At 45.2% G+C, this 15,955-nt stretch overlaps 1 protein-coding gene across 2 annotated transcripts; it reads left to right on the top strand.

Moving 5' to 3' along the window:
• The first annotated feature begins 7,630 nt into the window (after positions 1-7,630).
• LOC123110910 (protein FAR1-RELATED SEQUENCE 5) lies at positions 7,631-13,914 on the top strand. Of its 2 annotated transcripts, XM_044531549.1 has the most exons (6): positions 7,631-7,984; positions 9,992-10,166; positions 10,264-10,377; positions 10,480-10,542; positions 10,927-11,043; positions 11,309-13,914. In XM_044531549.1, the coding sequence occupies exons 3-6, from the start codon at positions 10,365-10,367 to the stop codon at positions 12,280-12,282; spliced, it is 1,167 nt and encodes a 388-aa protein (XP_044387484.1). In that variant the 5' UTR covers positions 7,631-7,984; positions 9,992-10,166; positions 10,264-10,364; the 3' UTR covers positions 12,283-13,914. The 2 variants fall into 2 exon arrangements, with proteins under 2 accessions (XP_044387484.1, XP_044387483.1); XM_044531548.1 differs by having other exon boundaries at positions 10,264-10,542.
• The last annotated feature ends 2,041 nt before the right edge of the window (positions 13,915-15,955 follow it).

Below are 15,955 nucleotides of genomic sequence, written 5' to 3'. Positions count from 1 at the left end.
ACGAGGACCAATTGATGAGGATATCACATTTCTTCAACACACACAAAAGATATCCCTTGAGGATGAACTGAGTCGGACAAGCTTTTATCTTCCAACTCTCCAAGTTGTTGTTTAGCTTAGCCAACTAGCCCAGGGTATCCAACACAGATTCTTGGAGAAAGAGTGGTTTCGAAAACCAACTTGATCACGAGCTCAACATAGCGATCAGGTGATGGCGAATCGGACGGCGGCATCCGGTGGCCGTGGGTGGGGAAGAAAGGTCGGGGAAGCTGCTGCAGGCCGCATCTGCTCACGTGGCTCGACGGAGACGGCATAGAGGTCGACGGTGGAGCTTCTGGGATGGCTTTTAGCGCAAGGGGTGGCCGGTGGACGCAGCAACAGCGAGCGGTGGCGACGACGCGTTCGGGTGTGCGTGAGAGAATGAGACAAAGGAGGGGAACGAGACAGAGGAGGGGAACGAGGGAGAGGGAGAGAGCGAGGGGGTCCAGGGGGCTCTGGGCATCTCCAGAAGTGGGGTCAGGAAGGAGGACAAGCCTCCAGCGCGAAGCAGGAGGTGGCCCTCGCCTCCTCTACGTGCGCCACGCACAATGCACACGGGCGGGAGGAAGGGGATGACTGGCAGAGCCAGTCGGCTGGGCCGATTGCTGGGCCGCCGGGTAAGGCCCAGGTAGCTTCTCCCTTCTCCTTTCTGATTTTTCCTATTTATTTTTGTTTTCTATTTCCTGAAGTTTGTTTTGATTTGATTTAAAAATCAAATCATTTTAGTAGCTTCTGAAAAGATTTATGTGGCTTGATACAAAGTATTCAAAGTCACTCACAAATTTTCAGATTTGTTGGACTTATAATTCTTTTATAGGAGAATTAAATCCAACTCAAATACTTATTGATTTAAATCCAAATGGCGAAAGTAATTCCTCAAAAATGTTCCATATTTTTTGTTTGGGTCAGAACCCTTGGAAAAAATATCAAACATCATTGAAGTGCATTCTGGAAACATTGGATGCATTTTCCAGGGTTATTTGCCCTTCTTTTAATTTAATTTTTGAGGCTTTCAAATTTCCTCAGTTTAACTTTTTAGAATTTAGACATGATGCATGGATGCAATGCCACTAATTACAAACATTATTCTTGGGCCGTGACAATCTAAAGCGGGGAAACCCTTTTAAAAAAAACTAAAACGAGAACCCTGCTTCTGTCATTTTTTGTTTGCATCAAGACTTAAATAAACATCTTGGTACAAGAAAAGCTGAGCAAATTGGAAAAATCAAACTTCTTGGATCTCTGAATTTGGAAAAATATAAATATAGATTTATGCATCAAGTAACCAAATTTAGTTTTTTGTGTTTCTATGTATTTTAACGTATTGATTAGTAGTGGAGGTGCAACGCCATGCATTGCACGTGCACGCTTACTATTCACTAGATCTTTGTTGGCGCGCGTTGCTGCGCCCGTCTATTTTATCTCTTACTCCTTCATTTTCGGTTTATTGGGCTCATCTCATTTTCTTGATTTTTCCATTTTATAAGTCTTGTTTTCACTTCTTTCCACCACATGCTCACATTACGAGGCACGTTAAATTGGTGCATGAAAGGATTACAAAAAATGAACGAATGCATGTGACCGTTTCTACTCATTTAGTGGTCATCCATGCATACACTGTAGTTAATGCATATTAAAGTTTGAGTAATTTTATAAACTACAAGATACATTCCTTCACTCATCATCTGCCTTGTTTGGTGAGATTTCAGATTTAAACCCTATAAACCGGAATGGAGGGAGTAGTTGTTAGGAATATAAAGCAACTTGTATACATTTGTCAAATTTGAACTAAAGCCACTTATTTTGGGACAGAGGGAGTATACTGACACCCAAAAATAAGTCTCGTGGTTTTATGTCAAATTTGAACTAAAGCCACTTATTTTGGGACACAGGGAGTATACTAGATTTTCTGGCACAATTTTGCGATTTAAGTGATATGCTTCCATCTACATTCATGCCATAAAGGTTTATGAAATATAAGTACACCATATATAATAAGAATCAAATCATATAACAATTGTTTTCATAGTTGCTTACCATGAAATATTTGTCCAAGAGTAACATTAACAATGTACCATTTTAGGCCAACTTAGAATTTTGTAATAATTCGTTTGCACAGGAGAAGTTTAGATATTTCGCAAGAATAAATTGATCTACGCCTATATAAATGAAGATATATAATTCACCATATCTACTATATCACTAACCTCCTTAGGATTGGAGGCTTCTCGTTCAATTAAGGTCATCAATTTGAAATTGGGTCACCGATTTTGACCGAGTCAACAATTTGGCGGTCAATTCTTTTAATGAGAATGCTCTCTACTTTTGGAGCTCTCTCATTCAAATGAAAAATTCAATATTAAATTTGGTTCATGATTTTGGCTGCTCAACATTTTTTTAAGTCAATCGAAAACAACCGGCCTATAAAATCATACCAATCCCGTGCACCCTCATCACTTAGAAAAAGGAAGCGCCAACATGTGATATTGTTGGACCAATATAGTACATGCACCCATCGACACAGAAAATTTCTCCACATAATTCCGAGTTAATTAGCAAACAACACAAAATCACACCACCAAAGGCCCATCAAAACAACGCATATATGAATAAAAAAACATACTCCATCATCTTCCCCACTAACCAAACCAAATACTCACTCTGTTTCAAAATATAAAGCGTATTAGTTTATTGAAAAGTCATTTTTTTAACTTTGATCAAGTTCAGAGTAAAAAATATTGACATCCATAATACTAAATAAATGAAATATGAAAATCATTTCATGATGAATCTAAGAATCCGAATTGATATTATAGATGTTATTTCATGATGAATCTAAAAATCCGAATTGATATTATAGATGTTGATATATTTCCACAAAAAATTGGTCAAACTTAAAGAGGTTTGACATTTCCAATAACTAATACACCTTATATTTTGAAATAGATGAAGTAAAATAAAGTATGAAAACCCAATGACATCAACTACGCAGCAAAGTGTGCCCAACTCTTCTAGTCAACATTGAATTCTCAAGTTATAGAAAGGTCTGCCAATAGGTATATAGCTATGCATACCCTAATTTTTAAATAACACATGCTAGTACAATTTTATTTTCCAAAAACAGAACCAATGTGCCCAATTCCTCATTATGTAGATGCCAGCGCATAGCCAAAGTACAAACTTACTGCAAGAATGGATAAAGCCCATGCATTAGTACTACTAGCAAACATGCCCGTGCGTTGCAATGGGAGATAATAAAAATGCATGTTTCTGGGCAAATGAGCACGACTCAAGATCCCACCACAGGTGCACGTTATCTAATTCAACATAGCGCCTTACCCGTGTTTTTTCTTATTCTCACCTTGATCAACCATGACCACTGCCATAGGTGCACATTAATTAGCTAATTCAACATATCGCCTTATCCGTGTTTTTGCTTATCCTCATTCTCACCTTCATCAACCATTACTGCGGTGTCCATCTGATCACATTGCATCTCAACATGGACAATCCCAAGTTGACGATTTCAGCCACCGCCTAAATCCTTAACCCATTCACATTTTCTGCTGAACCACACCATCATAAGTGAATGTCTAATAGTTCTAAAACTAATCTCGGCGAGTTGGACGTGAGGTCTGTCCTTCCCGCTACAACCTACACCTAGTCCATACACCATCCCTCATACGCCCCACGCACTTTTAAAATGTATATTGTATTTTCAAAATGCATCATCATTTTTTTGAAATACATAAGCACTTTTTAAATCATATGTACTTCTTAAAAGAGAATGTATATTTTTGTAATTAAGAAAAATTTAAGCATTTGAACACTTTTTAGAATTACATGAAAAATTTGTTTTAGAAAAGGGTGAACAAATTTCAAATTATATGAATATTATTTTAGTACCTAAATTTTTCTCTTAAAACTTCACAAAAGAAATTAAAATACATGAGCAATTTCTAAAACTTACAAAACATTTTCAAAAGGCATTTTAAACACCAAAAAGTAGAACACATGAAAACATTAATTGGTATTGTTGCGCCTCACCAACATGACCATAAATTCAGATAGTACATGGATCATGCGGGTTATTTTATATTTCCTTTGCATACATCCTAGGAAGAGCGGAGTTTATGATTTCTATTAATATTAATTTATTTTCTTCTCCGACATGGAAGTTTTATTCCTTCTCTTATAATTCCTATCATTCGTAAGGCAGGCCTACTTAATTCCTCTTAATTTCTTTCCTTCACATCTTTTCCATCCTTATTAGGCACAAGTCAGATTTTTTATTTCACTTAAATGCTTCCCTTCCTTAGTCCTTTGTAGGCACATCTTTTCCTTCCCTAGAAACTCGCTAGATTATTGTTTCTCCTAATTGGCATCCTTCCTTAGTCCCATCTCTTTCCTTCCTTAGGTACACGCCAAATTTTTTATTTCCCTTAATTGATGTTTTCCTTCCTTAGCCCGCCAGATTTTTCCTTCCTGCCATATTTGAGCGCAATCGGGACCTATGTTTTCATTATCTTAATTCCTTCATCTATGCTTTGATTCTTGAGGAGGCTTACTAATTTCAAATCACGGCCAAGTATAAATTGGTGGAGTGAGTTGCAAAAAAGCAAGGTGGGACAAATTAATATCTGGATGAATCCTATCTTGTGTATGTTGGATAAGTGAGCAACTGATCTTTACTAAGGGCCAAAGGCTAATACATATACATGTGTGACAAAGTGCAGGCAACCTCTTATACAATGGGGATATACCAGACAGAGACTATCTAACACCCCCCCCCCCCCTCCCTCAAACTCATGGTGGATCAACAACACTGAGTTTGGAGAGGAAAAATCCATGTTGCGCTCGAGTCTGTGCCTTCGTGAAGAAATCCGCCACTGTAACTCAGAGGGCACATAGTGAAGAGCGAGAGTCTGATCCTGCACAGCAGCACGCACAAAGTGGGCATCCACACCGATGTGCTTGGTGAGCTCATGCTTCACCGGGTCACGCGCAATACTGATAGCACCAGTACTGTCTGACAGTAAGGGAGTCGAGGTAGTAGCAGACACACCAAAATCCTCAAGTAACCATCGTAACCAGATCACCTCAGCCCTCAACATAGCCATGGCTAGCAACTTAGCCTCTGTACTCAAGCGAGAAACTGCAGTCTGTTTCTTTGTCTTCCACGCAATGAGAGAGCCACCAAGAAAGACACAATAAGAAGACAGCGAGCGTCGATCAGAGGGATCACTAGCCCAAGTAGCATCATAGTAGGCCTGGAGCTCAAGAGAGCTAGAGCGGGGAAAGAAAAGGCGTTGAGAGATCGTACCACGAAGATATCGTAGAACATGAAGGAGATGACTATAGTGGACAGAGATGGGGGCTGAAACAAACTGACTCAGGATGTGGACAGGATAGCAGATGTCAGGACGCGTAACAGCAAGATAGACAAGACTGCCAACAAGGTGACGATAGCGAGTGGGATTAGGAAGAAGGTCACCATCTGTCGTGGAATTGTCACGTCAGATGTCCTAGTGAAAGGACTTAGTCATGGAGCCATCGCAACTAGGAAGATTAACGGGGTTAATCGGGACAAAGGACACGGGGTTTATACTGGTTCGGCCCCTTACGGTGAAGGTAAAAGCCTACGAACCAGTTTTGAGTGGGATTGCTTATGACTCGATTACTAGGGAGCGGAATCGCTTAACCTAGCTCTCGATCTGATGTTACTTTCCCTGAACTACCGTCGGGTCATCCCTTTATATACAGAGGTCGACGCCCAATGGCTCACAGAGTCCCGGCCGGCTCATAAACAGTGTCCGGCTTGGTCTCTAACTATTCTTGCCTTACAATACAAGTCATGTACATATGGCGGTTTATCTCTACGGACCATGAGTCGCCTCTGGGCTTTGGGCCCTTAACTGAACCGCCATTTTCAACCTTGGTCTTGGGCTTCAAGAGTACTCATAGGTATAACCCGACCCCTCCTGGGTGGGTCATACCTAATAGTTATATCCCCAACATTAGGCCCCAGATTGATTTGAACTGGTTCATGTCAATCTTCAACACTTGAGAAAAAATCCTCTACCCTTTGCTTATGAAATTTTTGTAACCCGCCATGACGTCATCCTATGAATTCGTGATAACCCGCCATGACGTCATTTGTCTTTAATGCACGTTTTTCCCAACGTATCTCAATGGATCCTCATCTTAATGACCATCCCGAAAATCAAGGCGTCCGAGTAGCTGGATAACCATGTTTCGGCCTCCTCGTTTTTCGCGGCCACTTATCAGTCTTTCCTTATAAATAGGCACGACTGGGTCCCTTCTCATTCTCCCCTTTCCTCGTCTCCTTCCTCTCGCACCCCTAGTGCCGCTCGAGCTCCGCCGCCGCCGCAGCGCACCTCGTCTCCGTCGACCTTGGCCGCTGCATCGACCTGAATCAGTCCAGAGAACGGCGGCGCCCCTCCGCAGTAGATCTGCTGCTGTAAGTCTTCTCCTTCCCGCACCTTAGATCTGCATTAGGGTTCGCGGGTTCCTGTATTCTTCGTAGTTCATCACAGTATCTTCATAGTTCTTCCTCTGCGGCTTCATTTGATCCAAGAGTAAAATGGAACTTTATGCGATAGTTGTTTCGCGTTCATTTTTGATACTAGCAGATCCCTTTTCCTTGTAAAGAAGCCTCATTAGAATGCATGAACTCCTCTGTACCATGTTTTTGGGTCTATAATATTTTCTTTTTTGAACAACCATTTGATCCAAAATAATATCTGCAACCTGTGAAACTTGTTTGTGCAACACTTAGGCAAAAACTGTATTTGTTAGATCCACCTAGCCATGGCAACTCTTATCACCGGCTTAAAAAAGGCAGTGCTCAATTAATAATCTTGACCACCCACGGCGGTTTAGGTAACTTTAACTGCTCATGGAGCCCATGGCGGTTTAAATAATCTTGACATAATTATCCTTATTGTAACGCCTGGATAATTAAGCTACAATAATCCTCTGCTAATGAGGCCACGTCACCGCTATTACTGTTGCTAATCTCGTTTAGATTCAAAATGGTTCAAATTCAAATTTAAAACTTAAGTAAAAAATAAAAGCTTTCAAATGTCAAAACAAAAATGTGTAAATGGTGGAAAATAATGCATAGGTATTACTGGTGAAGAAACCCAATTTTTATAAAATGTATAAGTGCTCAATAATACTGAGAACAGTAGCTAAACCATTTAGTTAAATGTCTTTTCTAATTTATAAAGTGTCAAACTATGCTATTTGGGAGTAGAACCTTTTGTGGCAGAGGGTTAAACTAAAACACTATTTTAGGTAGGGGTGTCATATTTTTATTAAATTAAAATGGTGGAAGTTAAATAAAACAAACAAGTTAAAAGAAAAATAAAATGTACTACCGGCACTTTCTAAACGGAGTAAAAAGGTAAAGGCCGAACCTCCTTCCCTCCGGGCCAAATGGCCCAGTTAACCCCCTGGCCGAACCTGGCCGGCCCAGCCACCCCACCTCGTTGTCCCCCTCCTCGCTACAGGAGCGAGGGGGATTGTGGCGCCCATCCGGCCACCGGCCAGCGCCGTGTCGATCATCGGCCGACGTCGCCCCCCTATTTAGCCGGTGCCTCTCTCTCCCCGGTGCAAACCCTAGCTACTCTCACCCCCTCGGCCAGATATCTTCCTCCCGAACGCCTCCGTCGCCGTTCGTCGCCCACCACTGCGGTGACCGGTGCCCCCGTTCCCATCCATCTGGTCCAATGGAACCGCCGCGGTCGTCCATGTCGAGCTAGCCCGCTGGATCAAGCCGTGACGGCCCCGCAGCTCCGCCCCGACCTCGTCTTCGACCTCGGTGCCCGAAGCTCACCGCCGCCAATCCACTCTGCCCCGATCCCTTTTCGGCATCCCCTGCAGCTCCTAAACCTCTCGCCGAGCCTCCTTGTGCTCCTCGGTGAGCCCCTCCTCCGCTTCCCCTCTTGCCCCCCTTCGTTCTAGACACCGTAGGCCGCCGCATGTCGTCTTGCCCGGAGCTGCGCTCGCCGTGCTTCCGGGTGCGTCCCGCAGGTACCCGTGGCCCCACTGTCTCGCGCAACTGTGCCCCAGCCCGCGGGCGCCACACGCCCGCGTCGCTGCACCCGTCGCACCCAGGGCCGTGCCCCGCCTCTGCTCACCGTAGCCGCCGTGCCCGGTTCGCCTCCCGCCCACCCGCACCTGCCCACACTGAACGTGCCCCCACGCGCCTCTGTAGCCGTCGCGTGCGCCCTGGCCTCACTCACTGGGCATCCCGGCCGTTCGCGCAGCCCCACACCCGCACATGTCGTCGCCGTGCCGTGGCCGCCGCCCTACCTCCCCCGCTCGCCCCTGCCTCACCCGGCGCTCACCCGCGCCGCGTCCCGCATGTGGTCGTGCCTCCGCTCGCGTTGTGCCCCTCGCCTGCTGCTGCTATGCTAACTGCTATGCTGCTCCTTCCTTTCCTACTGCCTGCTACTGCTTGGCCGCTGCTAGTGCCGCTACGAATGCTGCTGCTGCGTACACTGCTGTCGCGGCTTGCTACCGTCGCCGGCGGCTGCTCGCCTGGCCACGCCCCCGCGCACGCCCACGCGCGCGTGCCCGCGCCCACTGCCGCCCACGACTGCCCGCAGCGGCCTGCGCCCGCAAGCGCGCGTCCACTGCTACTCTGTTGTCGCTGCTCTGCTGAAGCTACGTAGCTGCTGTTGATTGCTACTGTAGATGCATCTAGCTAGCTTTGCCAATATTACATCGAGTGACCCCTGGACTGCCCCTAAACAGCGGCTAAACAAGTTCTAACAGGAGCAAAAATATTATTGGGAGGTAGTACACTTGACAAGGCTCAAATGTTTCCACTGGTCCAAATCCTTTCGATTCGTGGATTAAATCCTATGAAAATCGCAAAATGCTATGTTCTGTTAATAGAAAAACCGGAAAACAGCTTTATTTTCATAACTACTTTAGTGATGTTGCTGATCAAGCAAATGAACTTTAATATGGATGTAATTGGTACTAACATGTAGATCACAGAAAAATGCTCAAAATTGATATAAGGCATTAACTCATTGGTTGTACATATCCATAGTTGTAGCCTTTTGAAAACTGCTAAGTGATGTTTAAAAAAGGGTCCGAATAACTGCCACACGTGTGGCGTCGATAGGAACCCGCCCGCACGCCTCGTGCGGCATAGACGGGGATCGGCCCGCACGACCACGTCCGAGCGCACAAAAGCACGGCCCGCACGTCCGGTGTGTGGCAACCCCGCCCGCACTGCCCCGTCCGGGCCAGAAGACCGGCTGCCCGCACGACCCAGCCGATCCACGCCTCCGATCCATCCCCTCTCTCGTACGCCGCCATCGTCCCCCACCTCTCGAACCCCGACATCCGTCGCCGGCCATCCCTGGTTGCATGGCAACCAGGGCAGATCCGTAGGGCGCTCCGACCCCAAACCACACCCTAACCCTTCCCATCCCCAGCCGCCCACTCCAATCCAGCCCTCCAGACACGATCAACTAAAACCAGGTGAAAATTCTCGATCTCGTCCTTCCCTCTCATCCTTAAGGCTGAAAATCTCCCGATCTTGTACTGGGTCCATACTATAGGGGTAGAACACTGCATGGTTCGGTGTATATTCGCAATTGCCAGGCAGAATACACCAGATCTGCCATGTACTACGTTTGAGGTTAACTTAGGTGCCTAGTTTAGGCACTTAAGTAGTTGGGTATGAAATGGATGAGTAGGAATCCCTAAAAAAGGGCAGGAAGGACGATTTTTTGAATGAAGAGGGTGGGAAAAAATAATTGCCACTTGTGTGTAACGACAGTTGCCGCTTGTGTATGATGACAATTGCCACCTATTTTGACCTGTTGCTTGCCATCCCAATCTTCCATGTGCAAGCAGCAGAAGAATACAATTCTTGTGGATTATTGATGCCTTTTTGATCATCCAGTGATTGAAGAACATGTCGGAAAAGAATCGAGACGCGGAAAGGATGAATCGCGAAGGTGGCGCTGATGCTTGGGGTTCTCAAAGGCCAGAAACACCGCCTTGGGATGCAGTAGAGTATAGTCAACTCATCTCTGCAGGGCCGTTGCTGCCACTACTAGAACAGTATGCAGGCGTAGGTATGATGCGTGGTAACAAAAAGAAGAGAGCAGTTGCCAACTTCGCAACGATGAAGATGACATTCTACTTATGTCCTACACTCCCATTTTTTTGCAGGTTCTTATGACCAAAACACTCTCAGGGGGGCCCCATGGCAAGTTCAGTCATAAGGCGCTAACACTGACATATGTACGGGCAACCAACCTCAACTAGCTAGTATGGCTAATCAAGGTAATGCAAAATCAAAAAAACACATACTGCTGTGGACGTGAAAAATGGACATGCAAAAAAACTGGCAAGAGGACTCACGAGTTATCACGGGTGAAAATGCAGGGCCTTCATGCAGCACGTGGCATCAGCCAGCACCCATGTACCTGCCATCGACGTCATACACAGGTCAGTCCATAAAAAAAGTGAAGTTGCGGATGTTCAATTAGCAGAAGGGGCATAGTTGGCAGCTCCAAATTGCCATGACTGGACTTCTACAATTGCCATGAATTTAAAACTACATTTGCCATCCCTAGACAACTGTTGTTGCCATCAGTGGACACTTGCAGTTGCCATGGAGAAACAACTGCAGTTGCCATGCCAGAGCAACTACAGTTGCCATGTCATCGCAACTGCAGTTGCCATGGAGGAACAACTGCGGTTGCCATGCCGATGCAACTATAGTTGCCATGCCAGTAAAACTGCAGTTGCCACATCAGGGGCGACTGCAGTTGTCGTGCTAGCACAAACTGCAAAATGCCATGAATTGACCAACCACTACTATGCTTACAGCGTATTACGCTGGTGGTGACACGGCAAACGTCCCGTGGCAAGCTTCACAAATTGCAGGTGGAGCACGACATTTTGGTGTCACAGACCACACAAGATGGCCAAATGCAGCACAACAAGGTAAGGAAAAAAATTGAACCACAAAAAACATCACTACATTTGTTGTTTGTAGTTTTTTGTAGGCAAAACAATAGTTGCCATGTTTGTTGAACAGTACCTGCCATGACTGGACAGCTACAGCTGCCACACATGTCCACACGCAGTCTCACGGCTTGCTGTTTGAAAATATGTCGTGCCAAATCAATCGAAGATGGTGTGATCCGTTGTGATACACATCTTATTCAACCAAAAAATCTTACTCTCATGCTTGTTTTTTCTATTACAGAACCTACAACTACAGTGAACAGCGGTGCGGGGACATCTACTGCGGGGAGCTCTGAGCACACGGAAGACGCGTTCCACCAGCCAGCAGACTGTCATGCCGCAAACAATTTCGAGTCAGAGTCGGGAATGGCAATCATTCCAGCAATGCCGACGAGCACCCCTTTGAACACAAGCACTAGCAACACTCGAGTAGATGGAACTGCCGCCGATACTGAAGCGAATGATGAAACTGACGACGACGCACAAGAGGATGAAGATGGTGGGCAATCCGAGATCGTGGTACCTCAGCCACCATACATTGGGCAGAGATTTGGATCGTTCGCAGAAGCAAAGGAATACTACCAGGCATACGCAAAGTTCCATGGATTTGCGGTCAACACCGAGTACCATAGGAAAATTAAGAAAACTAATGAGTACAGCAGAGGTGAGATGAGGTGCCACAAGGCACGGAGGAACAAGAAGAGGAAAGGTGTTGCGCCTGTCGTTCCGGAACGAAAGAGAGGCATCATTCTCAAGACGGGGTGCCCTGTCCGGTGTAAGCTAAACGTAGATGGAGCAACATGGGTGGTCAATGAGTATTTTGACGAGCACAACCACGAACTCATAAAGAAGTTCGACCTGGTGAAATTTCTAACCGCCCACAGAGGGTTCACCCCCGTCGAAAGGAAATTCGTAAAGCTGCTACATGATTGTAACGTCGGTCCATCAAGAATGGTACAGATACTATCTCTCATCCACAGCAAAAAGGGGACTCTGAGTAGCATGCCGTACATACCAGCTGACGTCACAAACCTACAGGCCAAGTACCGTAGAGAGAGCAAGTTGGCAGACATAGAGGCCACAATAGCCTACTTCGATGCGAAAGCAAAGGAAGATCCAGATTTCTTCTACAGGATAAGGTTGGACGATGAGGACCGTGTCAGGAACATGTATTGGGTGGATGGTGCTGCAAGGAGAGCCTACAAACATTTCTGAGATTGCATTTCATTCGACGCGACGTACCTCACCAATATGTACAAGATGCCATGCGCTCCGTTCATAGGAATAAATAACCACAATCAGTCGTTGCAGTTCGGATGCGGCCTCGTCCGGAATGAAGACACAGATGGGTACGTTTGGCTGTTCAAGACCTTCTTGGAGTGCATGGATGGACTTGCTCCGATGAACATAATAACGGACCAAGATTTCAGCATGCGTGCAGGCATAGAGGAGGTCTTTCCGTTGGCAGTGCACAGGCACTGCAGGTGGCACATTATAAAGAAGGCTGAGGAGATGCTAGGACCGTTCTTTGCCGACCGTCCAGAGCTGCACAAGGCATTCGAGCTGTGCGTGGACCACAGCTTGACGGTGGAGGAGTTTGAAAGGAGCTGGATGGCCATGACTGAAACACATCAAGTCCAGGACAACGAGACTCTTGTTAGCCTGTGGGAGAAGCGAATGTACTGGGTGCCGGCCTACTTCATGCAGTGCTTCTTCCCCTTTCTGCAGACTACGCAGCGCAGCGAGGGGTTCAATGCTGTTTTAAAGCGGTACGTCAGCCCTGGCAACTCATTGCTAGAGTTTGCCAAGCAGTACACAGCTTTGCAACAAAAAATTCTGGGATCTGAGCTACAGCAAGAAGCGACCACAGCCCTAAAGCAGCCAAAATTGCTAACGTATTTACCGATGGAGAGGCAAATGAGCAAGATATACACCAACAAGATCTTTAACAAGTAAGTCAGTTGCATTACAGTCTTATTTGCATAAAAAGCACCAAGTCAGTAGGGGCCTTATAGAGTGCAATGCAGTTGCCATGACATGTAGCTACCATGTTTAATGAAATACTGTTTGCCATGCTTACTCAGATGCAGTTGCCATGTTAAAATGAAAATTTTGTTTTGGCATACTTGCTCGGGTGCATTTCCCTTGTTGAATGAAGTGCAGTTGCCATGTTTTATGCGCTGTGCTTCCATTGGAGCATGTTGGCATGCAAATGCCAATGTCAAAAAATGCTAAAAAAATGTTATATTGGCGACACATATGCTGAAATGCAGTTGCCATGTTTAATGAAATGCATCTGCCCTTTTTTTTTGAAATGCAATTGACATGTTTACTCAGATGTAGATGCCATGTTTAATAAAAATGCAGTTGCCATGTTTTATGCAATGTGCTTCCATTGGGGAATGTTGGTGCGGAAATGACGATATCCAGTTGAAAATGTACTGCAATTGCCATGTCTGTTGTACTGCAATTGCCATGTATGTTGTAATGCATTTGCCATGTGTAGTGTACTGCATTTGCCATGTTCAACGTAATATATTTGCCATGTTCAATGAACTATGTTTGCCATGTTCAAACAAAATGTATTTCTATTTCCATGACAACATAAGGGTGTACAAGAAAAAGATCGCACGAAAGTTTAACAGAAAACACACAAAACTTGCAGATTCCAGGAAGAAATAAAGCGTGCCAGCATGTTCACGGCTTTCCGGGTGGACGAACATACGTTCAAGGTGTGTTCTATTTTGGGCATGTCAGATTCAGAACCTGAAGACGCGGACAAAGGAAGGAACTACTTCGTCAGAGCCTCGATAGGCGAAGGCAAGTACTACTGCCAATGCTGCAAATTCGAACGGGACGGCATTGTGTGTTGTCACATACTAAAAGTCATGGACATGAACGCTGTGACACGCATGCCCCGCCATTTCATAAGGAGGCGATGGACTTGGGACGCTGACGACGCGTTGGCGCCGCAGACAACACACGCAGTTCTGGCTGTGCATGACGAGAGACCTGAGTCAACAATGGAAGCCGTGAGGCACGTTGTGCTGACAAAGAACTATGCTGAGCTAATTGATGAAGCGTGCAAGAGTGATGACACAGCGAGACTCGCAGAAAAACACAGGAAGGCACTGAAAAGAGAGCTTGATGAGATCAAAAAAAGGAAAGCCGAGGAAGCCTTACACCGGTTCCCCCGCACATCAAGTGTGCCTTCATCCACGGGGCCATCGTCTGAAAACTCAGAGATAGGATCTGGAACAGCAAGCACACAAACCCAGGTCAGGAACCCACCCCGTTCCATCACAAAGGGTCGTCCGAGAGAGATAAGGTACAAGTCGGTACTGGAGATTCAAGCAAAACACAAGAAAACGAAGAAAGGGGCGGGCAATCCATGAGCAAAAATCGGGGCGCTGTGACATGGTCCATGTGGACATTTTGTTTTGTACCCCTATCGATGGGATTTTTTTTAATTGGGAGAATGACTCTTGAGGGGGGACAGAAGTAGAAGGAAAATTCATTGAATGGATAAAATGCATTTGCCATGTTATGGGTACTTAATCTGCCATGTTATGTGTAGTTAATCTGCCATGCTATTTTATACCAAATATGCCATGCTATTTTATACTAGATAAGCCATGCTATTTTATACTAAATATGCCATGCTACTTTATACTAAATATGCCATGTTAGTTGTACTGGATCTGCCATGTTAGTTGTACTGGATTTGCCATGTAAGTTGTACTGGATCTGCCATGTTATTTATGATGTATCTGCCATGTTAGCTGTACTGAAAATTTCCGGATGCTTTTTGTAATGACTCTGCATGGCATATATCCCCATGAAAAATACGATGCGGTTTAGAAGCATGTAGTGTGTTGTGTGCAATGTATGGGAAAACAAGTTGGAAAAAAAAAGCGTAAACGTGCATAAACCGCAGCAAAGGTTATGGCTACATGATAAACCTACCCAATGCTAGCCGGTGCAATTAGCGATGAAAAAGAACAAGCAAAACAGCCAAAAATGAAAAAATGACGATGACTTTCACTAACCATGTCTGTTGAACTGCATTTGCCATCTTTTTTTTGAAAACATCGCAGACGCATTCGAAACAGCAAAAAACGATGCTAGAAACGACGAAACCACTGTCGTAATGATAAACATAAAAACAGATCTGATGTAACGCCTAAAATAGGTTCATGTCCACACATGTATTACAGAAAACACTAAAAATGTCGCTAACACGCCACCATTACATAGTAGGCTACACGAGGTTGCAGTCATAATGTAGCACACAAAACATAGTTTTCGACAAAAGAACAGAGAGATAGTACCTTACATTCCTCAACAACAGAATGTAAGGTGTGCGTCTGGTGTGTAACGCCACGTGATCACTTGTACTTCTTGATGACTTGCTTGACAGCTTCCTCCACAAACTCGCGTGCTCCGGACCGCTTGTTGAAATCTTCATTCGTCAGCCAGTTCCATGTGCAGATTTTTCGGAGCTCAACGACCGTTGCATCTATGATAGCGGGGACAATTCTGCCTTCCCACTTTGCAAAGTATTCCAGCGCGTGAAAGCCACAGTCCGTCCTGCACGAGGAAAAAGAGTTCAGGTGAACACGCAAAATGGACAGCTGCAGCAAAGATGGACTTCAGTTCAGATGTGTCAACAAAAAGAGGGGGTGGATTGATGTAAAAATGGCACATGAAGGAGCGGGTTAAAAGAAATTACGTGTTCCCTTGCTTCACAGTCGCCACATACTCAGTCGGGAAATGCCTGATCTGGACCTTTGAATGTTCGTAGTGACGGTTCCAAGTCTCTTTGAGGTTCTTGATGAAGAATTCGGCATGCATAGTAAGGTCTGCATCAGCTTCCGAACGGATTGAA

The sequence above is a fragment of the Triticum aestivum genome, chromosome 5B, assembly GCF_018294505.1.
Source record: "Triticum aestivum cultivar Chinese Spring chromosome 5B, IWGSC CS RefSeq v2.1, whole genome shotgun sequence".
NCBI classification, from domain to species: Eukaryota; Viridiplantae; Streptophyta; class Magnoliopsida; order Poales; family Poaceae; genus Triticum; species Triticum aestivum.
The sequence above is the reverse complement of the archived record's forward strand: the minus strand, read 5'-3'. Positions and strand labels throughout refer to the sequence as shown.